Source organism: Aulonocara sp. 'chitande type north' Nkhata Bay, linkage group LG18 (assembly GCF_057382095.1).
Source record: "Aulonocara sp. 'chitande type north' Nkhata Bay isolate Kocher_YH1m ecotype deep benthic linkage group LG18, A_spYH_male_GT1.1, whole genome shotgun sequence".
NCBI lineage: Eukaryota > Metazoa > Chordata > Actinopteri > Cichliformes > Cichlidae > Aulonocara > Aulonocara sp. 'chitande type north' Nkhata Bay.
Window position 1 is genome coordinate 3692755 of NC_141361.1, and position 19358 is coordinate 3712112.

Sequence of the window (19358 nt, forward strand, 5' to 3'; positions counted from 1 at the left end):
ACTGTGAAAGCAATAAATCTTGCTCTGTCCCAGGACTCTGCTCGGATACGATAAGAGAAATGTTTAGGAAGGAATAAAAGCTGGAGGGAAAATGGAGTTATGATGAGGTGACACGCAGGCACAGATTTGTTTCCTTTCATAAAAACCTGCCCTCGCTGCTCCATTTACTAACTCAAGTATTTTTTCTCTGCCTGTCACTTTGTAACGAAGGACACGTCTTTTTTTATTCCGTCTTTGGATTCTTCAGCTGATTAATGAGCTTCAGGTGAATTTTTGGCACAAATACACCTGAGAGCTGGTAACTGGTTTTAATGTCGCTGGTTATAATTAAAAGCACGGTCAGGATTTTGACCTTTCATCTTCATGTGCACGCCACAAAAGACAGTTCTGCCAAAAATGTTCGATTATAGGTGGTGAATTGTACAAAAACTGATCTGGAACTCAACAATAGACCGACTGAGGTCATAAATCATGTTTTCAGCTTCTCTACACTGTCTTTCTTAATGCTGCATGATTGGTGGTTTTGTGTCTCCTGCTGAAATTACACCTGAAAGTCACACACAGTCGAGTCTTTTTTCAAACACCTACTCTGAAAATTATCAGCCACCAGGGGCGCTGTGGAGTCTATCGAGTGTGGATGTAATATCGGCATGAAAATATAATTAATAATTAGACCTCTGTGCACTGAATCACACTTGTTATTAATCTCTGTCTCTCTTCCACAGCATGTCTGTATCCTGTCTTCCTTCTCTCTCCTCAACCGGTCGCAGCAGATGGCCCCGCCCCTCCCTGATTCTTCCTGTTAGAAGGGAGTTTTTCCTTTCCACAGTCGCCTGCTTGCTCACAGGGGGTTTGTTGGGTTTTTCTCTGCATGTATTATTGTAGGCTCTACCTTACAGTATAAAGCACCTTGAGGCGACTGTTGTTGTGATTTGGCGCTGTGTAAATAAAACTGAATTGAATTAATCATCAACTAACTTTATTCAACAGGTCCAACATTACTGGGAAACACAGACCTTGCAACAGCTGTGAGGTTTCTGTGCTGCTGTGACGTTGACTCTGTGTGGGTGTGGCCTACCAGAGCGCTCCTTTGTTTCCGGGGTGTGTGTCGTGCTCCTGCTCTGTGGAGAGGAGGGTGGGGTTTTTGGTGATTTAGTTTTTTATTTATTTTTTATTTAGTCTTTTGTTTGGTGAACATTTTCTGGGTTTTGTTATATTTCCTTTATTTTGACAGTTTTTTTGTCAGTTTTTTTTCAGTTAAATTATTAATAACAGAAAAAACTTTACTTTTACAGAGACGTGCTTTAACCTGGAGACAGACTCATTTGATTAAAGATAAGTCCGACTAGAGTTTCTTTGAAAGCTTCATTAACACCAACAAGGCAGATGTTGACAGATGATGACACCTGTTAACTTGGACTACAAACAGCAGCAATAACAATGTGACACTAAGGATCAGTTCTGCAGCCGTGAGACAAATACTTTGAGTCTAGTTAATCCAATCTGAGAGAAGATCATTTAATATTTTAGCTGTTTTTATTTTATTTTATGATTAAATTCTCTGTATCGCGGACAGAACAATGAGCTGTGTTAATATTTATGCTTCATAGCAGTTTAACACTCAGTGTGAAAGCGGCAGAATCTTAAATATCACAGAACCAAAAATTATCAACTGATTATTGAATCTGGAGTCTGAATCTCTGTTGCTTGTATCAGCTCCAGAGTCACACGATAATTTTCTACAGGAGTCTCTAATGCTGCAAACAGGAGAGCCTGAATTAGCTCCTCCCACTTTGCAGATGAAAAACAGCTGTATCGTCGGTTTTCTTAGAGAAACAAAAATTGTGGCGTAAACCAGTTTGTCCCTCCGATTCAATATGAGCCTCTCTAAACTCTAAAGAAAGCAGGAAGCATAGTGTCAGATACAGCTCGTGTAAAAAACGGTGACGCTGCCGCTTTAATCCTGACATGGCTACGACATGCTTCATGTGTTGGCCGGGTTTGATGGAGTCTGTGTTGTCGAATGTTGTCGTCCAGCTGTTTCTCAGAGTGGATTTGACAGCTTAAAATCATCCCGAGGATCACAGCAGACAGCAGCAGGATGTGAACAGAGGATGAGGTGGATCAACACCTCAAGCACACATGTACGAGGAAAAGATGGCGACTGAATGATAAGCAACCAGACCTATCAGAAATCCTGTGGATTAGTCTAGAGCTGAAGTCTAACACTAGAAAAGCGCTATATAAGAATCAGTCCATTTACCATTTAACACCACTTTTAGTCCAGTTTAAAGCTAATGACTTGTCTGCAGGGTCATGGGCAGCATCCTCATCAGAGATACACAGGCCTCCTTTCTTCCCAGCTCACCCGTGGGGGCACGTGGGCATTCCCAGTCGAGAGAGCCAAGTAAGCAAACTTGATTTCTACAGAACGTTTAAAACCAAAGTGCGCTACACTAAAACAGAATAAACCTGTTCCTAAAAAACTGACGGTACACACCTTCACAGAAATCAGCCGCTTCCAAACGCTTAGATTTGGAAACAGTCGCTGAGGTTGTTCGTCTGAGGTTGTTTAGGTCATTCCAGAGAGGCGGGGCAACAGCAAAGATGATGACGACTGACGGACATTCAGACCTTAATGATATTGAGGGAATATGTGGACACGCCGTATCTACCACACATGCAGGTGAGAGACCGGCTTTAAACACAAACGGCGCCGCTTTAAACTGGATTCTGTAACAGTGCAAGGCTGCAAACACAGGAGTGAGTCGTCCAGTTTAGATGTAATTAAGGAATGCATCATCCTTTCCAGATGAGAAGGTTTTTGTTAGATTGGCGACTGCTGAGCTGGAACAAACTGCTCCTGATCACTGCATTTATTTGTCTGCAAGCTTGTGCCAAAGTTTTGAACCTGTGCTTTATTCAAAGCAGTAAAAAAGCCCTGATTATCCTTCAACCTCTCAGTTAACAGTGGACAGCCTAACTGGGTCTAACCCAGGGCCTCCTCCTGGAACACCCACCCAGGAGGTGGATGCCCGAACCACCTCATCTTGCTTCTTCCACTGCAGGAGTGTCGGCTCTATTGCGAGTCCTTCCCAAACGTCTCACCCTATCATTAAGAGAGAGCCCTGCAGCTATGACGCACTGCGCCTTCAAACCTCTGAGGCCTCAATCATTCCCCATGATTTGCAGATCCTGTCTGATTGGAGACTTTTTGGTGAAGGTGACAGCTGAATTGTGGGATATGAGAGCTGGCCGCACAACAATAACACTCATTGCCGCGTGTGCAGAAAAGTTTGATGCTGCAGGAAAACTAGTTTACTTTGCTGATTGCCTGGAGAGAAAAGCAGCAGCTCAGCATGTATAATTTATTGGCAGTTTTTGTGCATTACTGTGTGGCCCATTAAAAAAAGGTCACCTCTGAAAGAGAACAGCTCTCACTTCAGAAAATCAAACATTTGCCTGAGAGACTGCCATCGCTCCAGTTCCATATTCAGGGCAGAGAATAATGAGTCACGGGAAAACAACGCACGGCAGGGAGATTTCGGTTTGAGGCGAGCGCGTGGCAGCTTTGGCGTGTGTCGTACCTGTCCAGGTCTTCACTGTCCTGCATGTTGAACAGCATGGATGGGATCAGTTTGTCCATGTGCTGCGGCTCCCAGATGATGGCCTGCAGCTCGTCGTTCACCGTCTTCCTCACCACGCCCTGCAGACCTTTGATCCCGGCCACACGGATCCTGACGGCAGAGATTAGAGAGACTCAGAGGAAGAACAAGGCACACATCCAGCTGTGGACAGAAGTTTACATCACTCATCACAGGCATGAATGTCATGGTCATTTTGGGATTTTAACAGCACAAACCATTAAAGACTATGAAAACAAATCTGGGTGCACAACTTAATTCATTTTCTCGAACCCACACAGGGTCAAATATATACACAGCTTTTTATAAGTGGTACTGAAATTATATCTTTTAACTTGAAAAGGCCAAGGCCTATTAGCTTCCCGTTAGTGTTCATGATCGACTACAGGTGCTAGTTTCTCAAGATTCGACAGCACTCACTGGACTGACCAACACTGTGAACAACGGGAAAATCTGAGGAACTCCTTGTAGATTTACACAGACTGGGAGGGTCTCTGGGAGATATTTCTGAATAACTGAGGATTAAAAGGCCATCCATTTAAATGACCGCACATAAATATTCACATATGTCACCACTTTGGGTCTGCTTCCAGATGTGGGCAAACTGTCACCCTCAGGCGAGAGGAATTTGGTTAGGATGTTCAGGAACAACCCAGGAACTAAAAAGGCTTAAGGCTAACGTAACCTGGAAACTGCTGGAACACCAGCATCAGTGTCCCCAGTGAAGTCAGTTTTACCTGGTCATGGACAAACAGCTACCAGACAACATCACGGTGCTTTTAATCTGAAAACGTCTCTCAAATAACTCACTACTAAAGACTAACCTTCCAAGTTCTTCCCTCAAATTCCAAATCTTATCTCACTTCAGAGGAAAAACATCCAAACCTTTGATTTAATCTAATTTTCCGCCTGAGAAGAGGTTCAGCAGCCTGCACAGCAGAAATGTTCAGGAGCAAAGTGAGGCCGACTTCACCTTTTACTATTTCGTTTTTGGACACGGATAACTCCATGAGCAATAACACAAAGAACAGCACTGATGACCTCGCCTGAGAGCTAATCTAATCACTGCCACAGAAATCCTATTTGGGAATTCCTCTCCACCTACAGCCGACACTGCTGAGTGGAATAATAAAACACTGAGGAAAAAAAAAAGAAGCAGTGTCAGAAATCAAACCGTTTATAGCTCAGCGGTGGCGGCGAGGTATAGAGTGCACTCAAAAACAATCCCAGCATCCCCTGGCTCTCACCGCACCACCCACCCTCAACCAACCTGCAGCACGCACACACCCTCATACATACAAATGGAGATAAAAGAGGCTTTTTATGCACGAATACGTGCAGACACCTCGTCGCTCGGAGAGGTCTCAGCTGCTGCAGTGAGATTTCAGAAACTCTGGAGGAGGGAAGTTATCTTCACAGTGAATGAGACAGAAGTCTCCAGGTATTGTTTTAATGCAGAGGGCGAGCGCCCCGGCGGGGAAAGCATCTTCTAACGTGCTGTGTGGTGTCACAACCTCACCGCCGCTGCCAAACCAGTTATTTTTTACCCTACTTACAATAAAGATCGCAAGCAGACAGTTTCTCAGTTTCACAGTAAAAATGCGAGTGCCTGACGTCTGCCTCTTTTTAAAATGTAAATCTCTGCGTCGTGTTCATGAATGAGGCGAGGACACAGCGGGACACTGATGGAGAGAGTAATGTGGATGTTTTACCTTCTATTGTGGTAAAGTCTAGGGCTGTGATTCTAGCTAGGGGTGTGAGAGGTCCCGGGTTCAAATCCCGGACAAGCCCCCAATTCATGGTATGACATTCCTATCCTCACCAATGAACAATGAGCTCTGTGTAGTGAGATCGAACATACAAGTGATGGAAAAGGACTTCCTCACAAGGGTGCCTGCGCTCTCCCTTAAAGACGGGGCTGAGGAGCTCTGTCATTCAGGAAGAACTCAGAGTAGAGCTCCTGAGACTGAGCATCTAACCAGGACGCCTCCTGGACACCTCGTAGCTGAGGTGTTTCAGGCATTTCCAATGCTGGGCATCTCAGGCAAGACTGCTGCCCACATGACCTGGACCCGGATAGCGTCTGAAAACGGATGTAATCCTTCCCTCAACCTGAAACTAAGAAATTAGCTTCGTTTCTTAGGTTGGTGGAGTAGAGTTCTTTCATGTTTTAATCAGAAATGTTTTTCTTTTTGTTTGCGTTTATTGTATTTATATTCTTTTATGTTTTGTGGTCCATCAAAGTCTTTACACCTTGCTAGTTTGGAAGGTGTCGGCCTGAATCTGCACTGCAGTATTTTTATTAGAGTCATTGGAAAGAGTGCAGCTTTAAGTTTTTGCATTAGCTACATCGTAAGCTTACGTAAGCCTTACTTGTCAGATCCCCTTTTCAAAGGCACAAAAAGACTCAGCTTGAGGCTTCACAGCGAGACGTCGTAAAACACAGAGCAACATCACGTGGACTACATCTGTCTTTTATATACAGTCTGTGGATCGGCGTTGACTTTTTTCTCCCTACTTGCAGCTCCTGCTTGTTTCTTTTAAGACTTTATATTTCTGAACTGCACGCGGCTTGCTTGACTGTTTATTATTCTCCTCAGCTCCAAATCCTGTGGGCTTGCAACATTATATATTCTTCTCTCGTCTCGAAAGACTGCTGACTGTGAGTGATTACTCTCAACCAGCCATTTTCCTCTCGGTGCTGCATCTTTGTTTCAACAAATCATCACCTAATAAAACTGCTAATGTTTCCTACATAACACCTTCACCAGCAAATAACTGAGGGAGCTTTAGGTGTCGAGATATAATCTGAGGAATAAACTGTCAGACTACCACCTGTCAGGTTCAAGCAAAGTTATTTTTGTTGTTTTTAGTGATGCTGCCATAAAATATTACTCATTTAAAGGCCTCATAAACATCCCTGTGATTTCTGCTTTATTACACAATAAAAACGTTTCTGAAAGATAAAAGAATATTAAATCCACGATAAAGATTAAAGACGGCTAAAAGCCAAACGGGACAAATCAGTATCCTGCTGTATTCTCTCATTACTGTGAGTGAAGTTGTTGCTGTGGAGGGAAGAATGAGCTCCTGATGCTGGAAGCAATGCAGGCAGGTACGCTCCTTTCTCTGTAGCCTCATTTATGCAGAGCCTTCCCAACACATCATTCCATCATCATCATTTCAGATCCTTATATTTCAACCTGGCCGGTGGAGCAATGCTTTCCTGTGGTGGTGTTACCAAGCCCCGCCCTCTCAGAAGAAGGCCCGAAAATCTAAATCAGTCAGACGTATTTCTAATTCTTTATTCACTGGATTCTAGTGGGGGTGAGGGCGGCCCTGGTGGGGATTTTATTTCCGCCCCTCTTTTGGCTGAAGCATGTTTCCTCGCTGGCTTGAAAGAGGTCGTTCATGAAATTTTCAGCGGTGGAGGAGCACCATGACATGTCTTCATAATACTCCAAAATGATGTTGCGGCATGAAGCCCAGATTTTAGAAGTAAAGCTCGCTGCTTCCAGATTTTAATTTGGTCCAAAAAAGCAGCTTCGAGTGAATCGGCCTGAACACAAAAAGGAAACCAATCACTAACTCAGACTGCTCCAGGGGAGTAAAATTATAACTTTGATTGAGAATCAATGGTTATATTTTAAATTTAGGATTATTCAGCCTCTCCTGAGTGCAACAAACAAGTGCTGGGCGATATGGAAAAAATATTTATCACGATATGAATTATTTTATATCACAATATACCACCTGACCTGTGGTCATCTAGAAAGTACGCAGTCTGTAAACAGCAAGTGCCGAGGGTGCAGTCTTTGTTTTGAGTTACCGTAAAGCATGTCGCAAATCTGGGTGCACGTACAGCAGCACCAGTCTGTCAAGCTAATCAAGTTCGCAGATGACACCACCGTCATTGGGCTCATCTCTGACGGGGACGAGTCTGCCTACAGGAGGGAGGTTGAACGTCTGGTGTCTTGGTGCAGCCACAACAACCTGGTGCTGAATGCCCAGAAGACAGTGGAGATTATTGTGGACTTCAGGAAGCACACAGCCCCACTCCCCCCCATCATCCTGACTGACACCCCCATCACCTCTGTGGACTCATTCCGCTTCCTGGGTACCACCATCACCCAGGACCTGAAGTGGGAGCCCACCATCACCTCCGTCATCAAGAAAGCCCAGCAGAGGATGTACTTCCTGAGGCAGCTGAAGAAATTCAACCTGCCAACACGGACGATGATGCAATTCTACACCGCAATCATCGAGTCCATCCTCACCTCCTCCATCACCGTGTGGTACGCTGGAGCCACTATCAGGGACAAACAGAGACTGCAGCGTGTTGTGCGCTCTGCTGAGAAGGTGATTGGCTGCAGACTCCCATCTCTGCAGGACCTGTACACCTCCAGGACACTGCGGCGTGCAGCCCGGATCTCAGCTGACCCTTCTCACCCTGGACACAGTCTGTTTGACCTGCTCCCCTCAGGCAGGAGGCTCCGGTCCATTCGCACCAGAACCTCTCGCCACAAGAACAGTTTCTTCCCCTCTGCTGTTGGACACATGAACAATAACCACATGACTGTCCCCGCCACTAACACATGACCCTACGCTGTGTCACTGCATCATTTCATGTCTGGCACTGATCACCACCTGCACTCATGTATATATCTTTCTACGTAGCACTCATAATTCTTATTCTCATGTATATATCTCATGTATATCTCATGCACATATCTTTCTTTCTTTCTACATAGCACTTTAATTCTTATTGTCTGCACTGAAGCACCGCAGCAATTTCCTAATGTTGTAAACCTCAACATCTGGCAATAAACCCATTCTGATTCTGATTCTGATTCTGACCAGCTAGCAAACCACAAGACGGAGTTTCTTTGCGAAAAATATCATTTTTTTATACTTTATTTTCTCTTGCATAAAGTTAAGAGCATGTATAGTGAGAAGACAACACTAATATATTTGCCACAGGCTATTTAACCCTTTATTAAGACCTACCATAGAACCAAGTCCGCTAGAGCTTATCTTTATGTTTTTACATGCTGTAGTGCCATTTGTGGGAGCATTTCAAGTTTCCATATATCAATACAACTGTTATAGCCCAAATTTTAATATATGTATGCATTAAGTCCATAGTAACTACATAAATTGCAAACAATTGTAGTGCAATAAACTACAAAAAAATTGAAAAACATTTTGGGTTTTTTACATATATTTCTAGTAAGAAAAATTTAAGAGGTTTATCCGTCAAAACTGTAAAAAAGGTTGCACAAAATAATTTCCAACCACGAGAAATTTATTTTGAGTGTCTTCATAGTTTTATTTTTGAGATACACTAATTTTTATATACTACAGGAAAAATGAAAATATTATAATGCATCAAAACAAACCATTTCCAAGTCAAACATGACTTTTAAAAAAAAACAAAAAAACAACATAGGCTTATAAGGCCCTTTCGCGAAAATGACGTCACTTCCAGTTTCGGGCAGGTAATGGCGGACATGCGATAGTTCACGCTGGCGTATATGCCAACGTAGGAAGTGTTATTGAACATCGGCAAAGTGTGTTTCTGGAATATTATCTTTTTGTTGCTTTAAGTGCTTCTTGCACTTCTTGCAATTTTTGCAAAGCTATATGTGGAAGGAAACCGTGACCTAGGGAAAGCTAATGGCATTAGATGTAAGTACAACTCCAATGGTTTCACATGCATAAAAAAAATATTGCGCTAGCTTACGTGGTTCCAGTTCTACGGGGATTTAAAAACAGTTAGGTAAAACGGAGTGCGCCTGCTCCGACCGGTTGTAAAGGGTTAATTATATATTTTATGTAATAATTTATAAAGTTAGGTTAGAAACGATAGAAGACAAATGGCACGATAGACACTTTTCTATCGTCCACACGATATATATCGTCATATCGCCCAGCACTATTGTGGAAGTCTTTAAAATGTGATGTGAGAATAAAGAGAAAGAACGTGACATAATGAATGTGTTTGTTCTTCTTGGTATAAACAGCAGCCTTACTCGAGTCCTCTGGTCGTCTTTTTCGACAAGTTCTTATAATAATATCTGGTTAAACATAAATCTGGGTCATTAACATTTCCTGATGACTTGGAGTAACCAGGAGAAACCTCCAGGGTTGAAAAATGAAGTCACGGGAAGCAAAAAACTGCAATTCCTCAAACCTTTGGGCTCCATTAGAGCTTAAAACATGAACACACACACCATGCATGGTGAAAACAAGGAATTTTATATCACATTTGTTATAGTTGTAGTAGTTAAACCATTTTTTCTAATGCATGCATGTTTTTGAAGAACAACTGGAGGCCCAAAATTGAACCCTGTGGGACTCCACGAACAATGCTGTGAAGGGAAGATGAAATAAATCTAAAAGCTGATGGCAGAGGGTCAGAAAAGTTAAACCAGCCCATTATCACTGTCAAAAAGAAAGAGCTAAAACACATTATCACAGAAAAAAGTACAAAGTACTTCACATAAGATATAAAACTAAAAGGAAGATAAAAACAAAATCATGAGGACAAACAAAATTAAAACCTGCTAAAAAGTTAGAGGATGTCCTGATATTGTGTAGCAGTCAGTTTTTGTGGGTAAATCCTGAACCATGAGAAAACTCTACTTTTTGAAATGTTCACTGAACCTTGTGACAATTTTTCTAAAAGAGATTTCAGTTTGTTTCCATATAGAAGTTTTAACCTGTATATTGTTGCTTAATCCAACATTTTGTGTAGTTTAATGCTTAAAAAATTAATTATTATTAAATTAATTAATATTAATTTATTCAGGTTTTTCAAGATGAAAAAACCCTGAAATATAAATATAGTATACTTGTTTGAAATGTCTGAGTTTGGACTGTACCTGGTTCTGGTCTCTTGGTCTTCGTGAGTAGAGTGGCACATGGCGCTGAACTGAGAGACAAAGAAATCGTAGCGGCGATGGTAGGAAGGTGTGTCCTCCTCGATGTTGGCAAACTTCACGAACTGCAGAGAGCAGAGGAAGAATCAGCAAACATTCATCAGCCTGAATTTTCTGTGTGAACACAGTGAACACAGGCTCTGTGAAATTCTGAAAAGTAGTAACTGTACTATTAATAAATAATAATAATTAGAATTAGTGAATGGTGCACTCCTCGAGGTGTCCACATTAGAGTAAAAAAATATTCTCAAAAAGCTTCCAGGCCTGTAAAGTGAAGCCTCCTCTGCTTGCAAAAAGACAATTAAATAACTCTGTGGGGGAAATGGCCCTGTGACCTCAGTAAGTACTTCCTGATTAATTCACAGTCTCGAGCTGTTGTTTCTTACTTTAAACAACATTAAATAAATTTTTGTCTAACAGATTATCAGCCAATCACACGTCAGCTGATGAGTCCACGCCCATCTAATCCAGTTTCAAAACACCAACCTGTCAACCGTAAAAACACTCAGGTACAGGCTTTGCTAACCAATGCAGGACAGCCATGTTTTATATATTGTCCATTTATGCAGGAACCTGAAGTCCTGAAAATGGGAAGCTGATAAATGTTTGACCTTTCACCTCAACAACAGATACAAAGAAAAAAAAAATCCCTCGATCACAACACTGATAACATGTCAGAGCATTTCCTGTGAGCCAAAGCACCGTCACATTCCTGCACACTAATTAATTTTGGAGCCAGTGTGACAATGACAATAACTATTAGAACCACCTCCCCCACCCGGCCCAGCCTGTAATCTTCTCCCTCCAAACGAGCCTCGAGTGTCCTCCAGAGAGGCCTCCTCCTCCCGGCTCAGCCGGCTGCGCTCGAGGAGCCTCTCTCACCAACCTGTCATTGTCCACTACGACAAATTGCGTCAGCACAGTTCAGCGTCAGTGGCAAAAACCACTCCGTTCTACCGGTAATTTCCTCCCATTTTGTACCTAACCTCTCCTGGGGGTAATGGCTCAGATGGAAGGAGCTATGCCGGCAGCTGGCGCACAGGAGAGTGGCTTCCCCTCAGCAGATTACGGTACTGTACTGCTGTGCTGCTGCAGAAGAGCAAATTCAAGCTGTAGGCACTTACAGACCAATTACAGTCGTGTTTAGGAGGTAGAAGGAGAAGCTTTGGTCACAACTTGAATTTGCACGTCACACAAAGACATCCTGAAGGGCTTTAGTTTGGGTATACTCTCTAATATCCACACACTATGCACACTGCATTGTTGTAAAACCATGACAGAACTCTCAGACAAGCTCAAACTTCACAGAAAGGAGTCTGAAGTCCTTTGTGGCATTAAAAATGCTGCACGTTTTGTTGAATATGTGCTGTTTTGAGATGCCTCTCGTCTGATTTTAGGGTCTTTAATTCATTAGTGCATAAGTCTGACATTTAGTCATCGGGACGATGTATTGCCTGGGCTGAGAGTTCACTGGTGAACTTGCTGGAGTGTCAGCTTGACAGTCTGAGTGGGAGGAGGCTGAATGTTTGCCGACTCAAGCCAGGAAGTGGAATACTGAAGCTTAAACTAATTATTAGCGTGTATTCCCTTTGGCAGCGGCTCTGATTATAAGTGATGATAACCTGTAATAACAGGGCTGACTCATTTTCATGTATCGTGCGCCTGAAGCAGTTTACAGGTGTTGTACTTCCTGATAGCATTCAATTTCCTGTAACCTCATCAAACGTGACATTTCGGCATCATTCCCGCGAGAAAGTTCACAGGAAGTTTACGACAACTTGGGGGAACGTCTTGAGCTGTAGACAGATTCATAACTGGCTGCTTCCTCCTGAGCCCTGACTCAGCTGATGATGATGATGATGGAGAACTCCTTGCCCCGGTAACTGTTGGACAGGGGGTTTACTCATCAAAAATAGAGTTCACCGTGCGATCAGCTGGCGGTTACTGAACGTTAAAATGTTTATTTTGATGTTATTTGCACTGTAAAGTTACTTTTCTGTATTTTACACCCATCATGTTGCATGATGTGCGATTTTTTTTTAATCTGCTAAAAAATATCTTTTTTTTTTCCAAATCTAACTTTTGTAAATCTGTTGGTTTTTTTCCCAAATTGGGGTCTGAGCTTCACTTAAAGGCTCCGACAGAGGAAGAAACAAAGGCTGTACTGTTGACTAACGAAGGCTCGTCTGTTAGAAGCGGAGCTCATACTTCTCTGGCCATCTGCGAAGTGCTTGCAACGTGTGAAATCACAAGAGGAGAAGGACAACAAAGGCCGCAGTGAAAAGCAACAGATGGAATTCGATAAACCAGAGACGTTGACTCTGATTACGGAGCGTCTCGGAGGTATCAAGGTGTCAAAATGCTTCAAACTTTGGAGAAATGAAAATAAAAATAATCTTATTCCTACATAGTTTTTGAACTTGACCAAAACTTTCTGCTATCCATAAACTGTACACAAATCTAAACATGGAAAATTGGGTTTTGGGATAAAGCTGTAGACTGCATCTATCTCACATCTGGCTCCACAGGTTATAGATCGCAGACACATGGACTCCCCTGTGTGTCTGACTCGGTGTCTGAGTCTGGACTGATGAGCGCCTCTTCCATTGAGATGGAGTGAAGGAAGCGCCACTTCGAGCCGTCACAGTTTGCCAATTTCTTGTGATAAAGTTAACTGGGAGATGAATTTGTAAAGCGTGAACGGCTGGCAGCCAGACAGCAGCAGAACACAGCGGTCACACACATTTATACTGGGCACGGTAAGAAATAGGAAAGCCAGTGGGGCTGTAGGAGGAAAATGATTACATTAAAGGTGACAAATGTTGTTTGGTTTAATGAAAATGTCACTGTTAGACTGATTGGAACTTTTTTGGTATTATTTATATACAGGATGATTTATCACCTACCTCCCCCCACGATGGTTTGTTTTGGCTCGTTAGTCAACCGAATGTTTCCAAAGTTAACTTGCAATGGACTTATTGGGCTTTCCCTCATTGTCTGACAAACATGTCCTCGCCAAGTGCTGGATGCTCACATTAGACAGCAGAAGATAAAGAGGCCCACGTTTGTACAAAAGTACAAGGTCAACTTTTTTTCCTACTGTTGGCTCTGCATGATGTCATAAAGAGTGGATATTCCTAATATGCCAATCAGGCACGGACGCCCCACCCACCTTCAGTTTACAAGGGAGAGCTAAGGGGGAGGAGCTAAAATGGACTGTTCCTTAAAAGCTACTCAGTCATCATTCTTTGCTTCTCCAGCTTGTTTTAACACACGGTTTTAAAAACAGCCCTGAGCTCCCGAAGACCGATATTTGAATGATTCGTTGAAGAAACGCTTTTGTGCCCACTAAGGTTTCAGTGCGGATGTGGGATTTTTTTCATAATGATTAAACCAAATCACACAGCAGTGACCAACCTCGAGCTGTTGATGGATCATCTCAGACATAGTCTGGACTGAAGTTTGGTCCATTTTCGGCCTTCCTTCCCGTCGTCGTCATTGTATCAACGAGCCCAACTTCACTACTTTTCCAAGTTTTTTTTCCAAAGTCCAAAGTTTTGTAAGAGTAACAGTTTTGCTGGCTTTTGAGGGGCTTTGAAAAAAACTGAGGTCTGCAGCTAACACTCCATCTATTTTGATATGATATCATCCCCGCCCGTCTTTTATCTTTAAATCTAACCCTTTGCCCCTTGGATGCCTACTAGAGGAAATCCCTGTTTCTCTTTTCTGAACTGAGCAATTTCTGTTATATTTCAGGCGTGTTTCTAGAATAAGATGACGTCACAAGTTAATGTGGATGATCTCTGCCTATACAACTTACTCGGGCTACACCTGGAAAAACCTGGAATCTGTTCCAATGGTCGTCAAACCGCGTCTTTATTGAGCTATAAAGTGACATGTCCAAACTACTCATTAAAACTCTCTTTCTGTGGTTCCTGCTCGAGAATGATGCGCCCAACATGAACTGAGTGTTTCTCTGCGATCACAAACTCCATGTAAACCATCTTGGTATGAAGAGTATGAAGTATGAAGGTAAACAAGCATCACAATAGATGCCACTGTGTCACAGTAACTGAGTATGGAACAGAAAGATTCTTTTCTTTTCTTTTTGTACTTTGAAAATATGCTGCAATTGTTTGTGTGGATACCACAGATGTCTGTATTTAAACAACAGACCTGGCAACACGTGGAACCAGATGTTTGGTTCACCAGGTTGCGGGAACAGGAGAGGTTGTCAAACGTCATCTTTATGGAGGAAAGGATTAAAGACACTTATGTAACTAACTTTCACCACCAGGGGGCATTTCCTCTAAAGAAGTCGTCTTTTTCCAGTCCTGGCGTTTTAAATTGTAACGTGTCGTTAATGACTTGTATGATTGACTCACTGCATCATTTTGTGGTAAAATTGGTAGAAGAATTACTTCAGCTTCTGCTCTTCAACACGATGACTCCGTGTCATGGACAAAAATTCATAGCAGTTTATTTTGATGCTTTAAAGCACAGACATTCAACATAAGCACCTCTAGGACTCTAGGAGTTAACCTCCTGTTGTTTGCTTGTATCATGAAGGATATGAAGTTCTTTAGCTACTGTAAAGCTGTTTTGTTGCTGAGCAGCAACAACAAGCACTAAAAGTGTGACGTTTAAAAGTAATTAGACACCGCTGAGGCTCCGCTGAGGCCGGCCAGCTGGTTTCAAACAGTCTTTTGACCAAATTGCTGTAATTTGCTGAGCTCTCTGTGTTGGTGCTTTTCTGCAGACGTCTCAAACAAACTCATTAAACTGATAATTAGGCAACAGAGCAAACAAAGGAGCTCCGTTTTGCTCAGCTGCGCCACAAAACCAAACGGAGACATTAAACGAAACATCTCCGTTTGGAGCCGGCGCCGTAAAGGAAAATTTAATTAACACGGCTCTCACCTAAAGAGGGCGAGCACCTTCCAGCCCCCCGATTCAGCTAACTGCTCTTCTCTTCTGTCAGTCTAAATACCACACATAAATAATGCAAAGGCTTTCACATCTAAACCTTGGGCTCGGTTTCCTGCTCGGATGAAGCCCCAACAATGGAGACAGACAGGCTCAGAACAGGAGGCGGCATGAAGGAAAAACTTCGGGTTCACCTTCAGAAGAAACAGAAGGAGAAACGGGGCTGACATTTGCTGGCGGCTTAGAAGCTAATAATAATTAGAGTCTTTCACGGGATGTGTTACACGACAATTTCCTCTGTGAGAGGAGAAGTGAAATGAGCTATTAAAGTGCCGACATCAACCACTGACGTATTTGACCTGCTTTGATTTATGACCTTATTTTTTTGTGTGTGTCAAAAACGTTGTTGTGGCTTTAATCTGGAGGATTGTGGGTTAGTCTGTGATGGGAAACATACGAAGTATGAATAAAGCAGAGTCAACAATAAAATCCTGGTTGCTGCTAAGAGAGTATCCACCTGAGATTAAAAGTATAATCAAGCTCAAAGTGAGAAGAGCAGAAGCTTTTTATTACACGCAGTTTACAGCGTGTGAAGGGAAGTTCTGTCCAGCCAACATCTGCAGCGTCGGCAGCTTCAAATGCTGCTGGCATGCATGATGAAGGCACACCAACTGTCCTATCTATGCAAAACAGGCTGTGCGTCACCTGACATGCTAACGCTTCTTCTTTGTAAGACCATTTGTGGAATGTGGACAGAGCACAACACCTGGGAGGCGTTTTTTTAAAAGAGTGAAAGAAAGTGCAAGTGGAAGCAAAGTTCTCTGAGAAACGATGTTTTGGTTTCCGATGCTGTAAAGCATTCATTTAAGGGAAATCTGTACACATTCATCTTTTACATAATCCACAGATTAGTCTGGATTACCTGCTGTACCAATTGGCTTCACTAAGGTTACAGTTCACAGTGTCTTTATCAACACATTTCTGCATGCTCTCCTCCTTTCCCTTCATCTAGAAAAAAGGCTTCGAGTGTGTGTTTCTGTGTTTTCGTCTTACCGAGTTGGTTCCCAGCACCTGCAGGTCTGGCTCTCTAGACTCCAGCAGCTTGGCCACCATGTGCAGGAAACTCTCCACGAAGGGTTTGATGCTCTGAGAGTGACACGCCATCAGCAGCTGGTCCAGAGCCTCCATGGCTATCACCACATTCCTGCACACAGCAATAAGCTTTACACTCATGACACAGGAGCTTTTCAACACCTGCAAGTTTACAGAAACACTACTCCGGATGTATGTCATAGGGGGAGAGGTCTAAGCAGAGACACCCAGACCTTGCCTAACCCACTACCTCCTAATGTGCTAACTGAACAGTTTTTTGAGGCTCTTCTCTATTTAAAAACAGAAGCAGCAAAGGGTGGAGACGAGAGATTGGTTCTGAACAGAGGACGGTGCAGCAGATGTGTTTCGATCAAAATACACAAAAAGAGTGGGTCACTGTCGGGTTGAAAGTGTCTGTGCACTGAGCACATTATTGCATGATGTAACTTTACAGCAGCTCCACCTGGAAGGAGAAGGCTGACGTTACAGACCCGAGCATGCAAACATGTCGCCTTGCTGGGTGATGAGCGGTCCGGTAAGGGTGCGTGGATGCCGTGCAGAAGGTAGACGCGTCTACTCTCTGACCGTCATCCTCAGGGAAACAACATCAGAGCCCATTCAGACAGAAAGTCTGACATTATAATGGTTGTATCGATTCAGTGCTGACAGTCTTCTTTCAGAAATACTTCAGGGAGGTTCTTTGTTCCGTCTCTCAGCTCATTTTAATTACTTTCCAGAGCAGAAATGGGAGTGGACGAGACTTTTAATGTCACTGCACTTCTTCTGATGAGTTTTAATGACAGGTGGCTGGACAGTCTCCTTCACTTTCTGTTTTTAAATGTCACCTAGTATTTCTGAACCTCGGGCTGACTGCGACTGCTTTCATCCTGTTTTTCAGCATCCTTACGTGTCTTTGCTACGTCGCACTACATTCTCAGGTATTTTTCCCTCAGAATTTTTTCTCTTGTCATTTCCAGATTTCCAGTATTTTTTTGGCAAATTCATTTGCAGCTCACTGTTTCACAGGAACTGTGCAGCTTATTCTCCTCCTGCTATCTCACTGAATCTGCATCATGAATTGAAGCTAACAGCATTTGCTGTTTGAGGTGATGAAGGGTTTTCCGGGATAAAACACATTTATCTGGTGCTTGGGACTTAACAAGTCAAACACCACTCACCCGTAGCGGTGTCGCACCACGTCTCTGCTCAGCTTCTCGGCCAGGTAAGCTCCAATCCTGTCCAGTTTCTCTGGAGCCGACACGGCGTAGAAGGTGAGCTTCTCCATGTCCGACTTACTGAGGCCATCCTGGAAACAACAACGCAGTCAGGATTCAGAGGATTTAAACAAAGCCTGCTAAAACTATCTTCTGTCAACACTGACGCACTGACGGATCAGATGATGCACTTTGTCATATAGAGCATCGCATGTAGAGCAGGCTTCCTGAACCCAGAGTTACTCCAGCAGCGTTCAGAGCGTGAACGTTCGAAAAACATTTAGACGTAGAAAAAAGTGCTTGTGCAAATATGTGAAACTGGGTGAAGGATACGTGTTGTATAAAATGCTTTGAGTGCTCAAGCAGAGTAGAAAAGAGTTACATAAGAACCTGTCCACTTAAAATATAAGCTGCTTCAGCCTGCATACAGCCACTACTGCCTCTGCAAGCCACTTTGCAACCCACGTCTTCTTTTAAAAGAGTTTATCTGTTGTCACTGATGCTGTCCTGTCCACTTGGCTTTCATGCGTGCACATGAAGCAGGGCGATACCAAAGCAGAGCCGTAACACAAATTATAAATCAGTGCAGTTTTAACTAAAAACACATCACAATCTTCCCGTATGATTGAAAATAAACTCAGTGCCTTTTAAGACATCACAGCACTCTGTGCTGAATATGTTTGAATTTTGCTGATCGGACGAAACACGAAACTCGACGACATCACTTTGATTCTATTTTGCTTTTCAGTGTTATTTTACACACGATGTGATGAAGCCAAATATTCATTGCTATTTGCAGCCATCGCTCATCGATGATACAGATTTTCTGCGGTACTATAATAAAGTAATAAGAATATTCTTACAATACTAAAAACTCTTGGACTCGATGTGGCGATCAAAAAGGTTGGATTGAATTCTATCAGATGTAAAGATGAAGAATTTAAAAACTTGAACATGTATCTGGTATTCCCAGCTGTCTCCTCCAGCTCTTGCAGGACCGAGGCGTTCAGAAGCCAGCCAGGAGACATCATCTCTCCAGCACGTTCTCCGCTCTGAGCTCCTCACCCTGCATCTCTAAAGCTGGACCCAGACTCACAGGAAGCTCATTTCCAGCTCTCGTACCCATGATCTCAATTTCTCATTGTCAGAACAAAAAACGAACACTTATCAGCAGGTTCATCGAACGGCAAAAATCAATCTGTCAAAGTTCCAGTCAGACTCTTTCAGTTGATCAAAGTCATCTGAATCCTTCTTTTAACTTCCTAAACTTCATTTTGTGGCACTGACATTAAAACCAGTGGACTGTGAGTGTGTTTAATTTGGCTTCCCTGACATGGATGCAAACGAATGAGCACCACAGATCAGTGCTCAGAAACATTATAGAGACTGAAACTGCACATTATCAGAAATTATTCATACTGAAGTCCAATTACTGCAGCGTATTCACGGCCCTCTCTTCACTCAGGGTCCATTTCTGCCTCGTTAAAACTAACGAGAGCTCGTTCCGGTGTAGGGATTCAGATTCTTCTCTATCAGAGTGC

At 42.9% G+C, this 19358-nt stretch overlaps 1 protein-coding gene across 6 annotated transcripts in view; it reads right to left on the minus strand.

Annotated features, from left to right (window-relative positions):
* Positions 1-19358, minus strand: part of efr3a (EFR3 homolog A (S. cerevisiae)) — a 110747-nt gene that overhangs the window by 51570 nt on the left and 39819 nt on the right. For all 6 annotated transcript variants that reach the window (XM_086273427.1, XM_086273426.1, XM_086273425.1 and 3 more), the window contains 4 exons: positions 17782-17909; positions 16565-16715; positions 10529-10650; positions 3588-3737 (listed from right to left, as the gene is read on the minus strand). In XM_086273427.1, coding sequence (XP_086129553.1) covers positions 3588-3737; positions 10529-10650; positions 16565-16715; positions 17782-17909 — 551 coding nt within the window. The remainder of the gene's footprint in view (positions 1-3587; positions 3738-10528; positions 10651-16564; positions 16716-17781; positions 17910-19358) is intronic.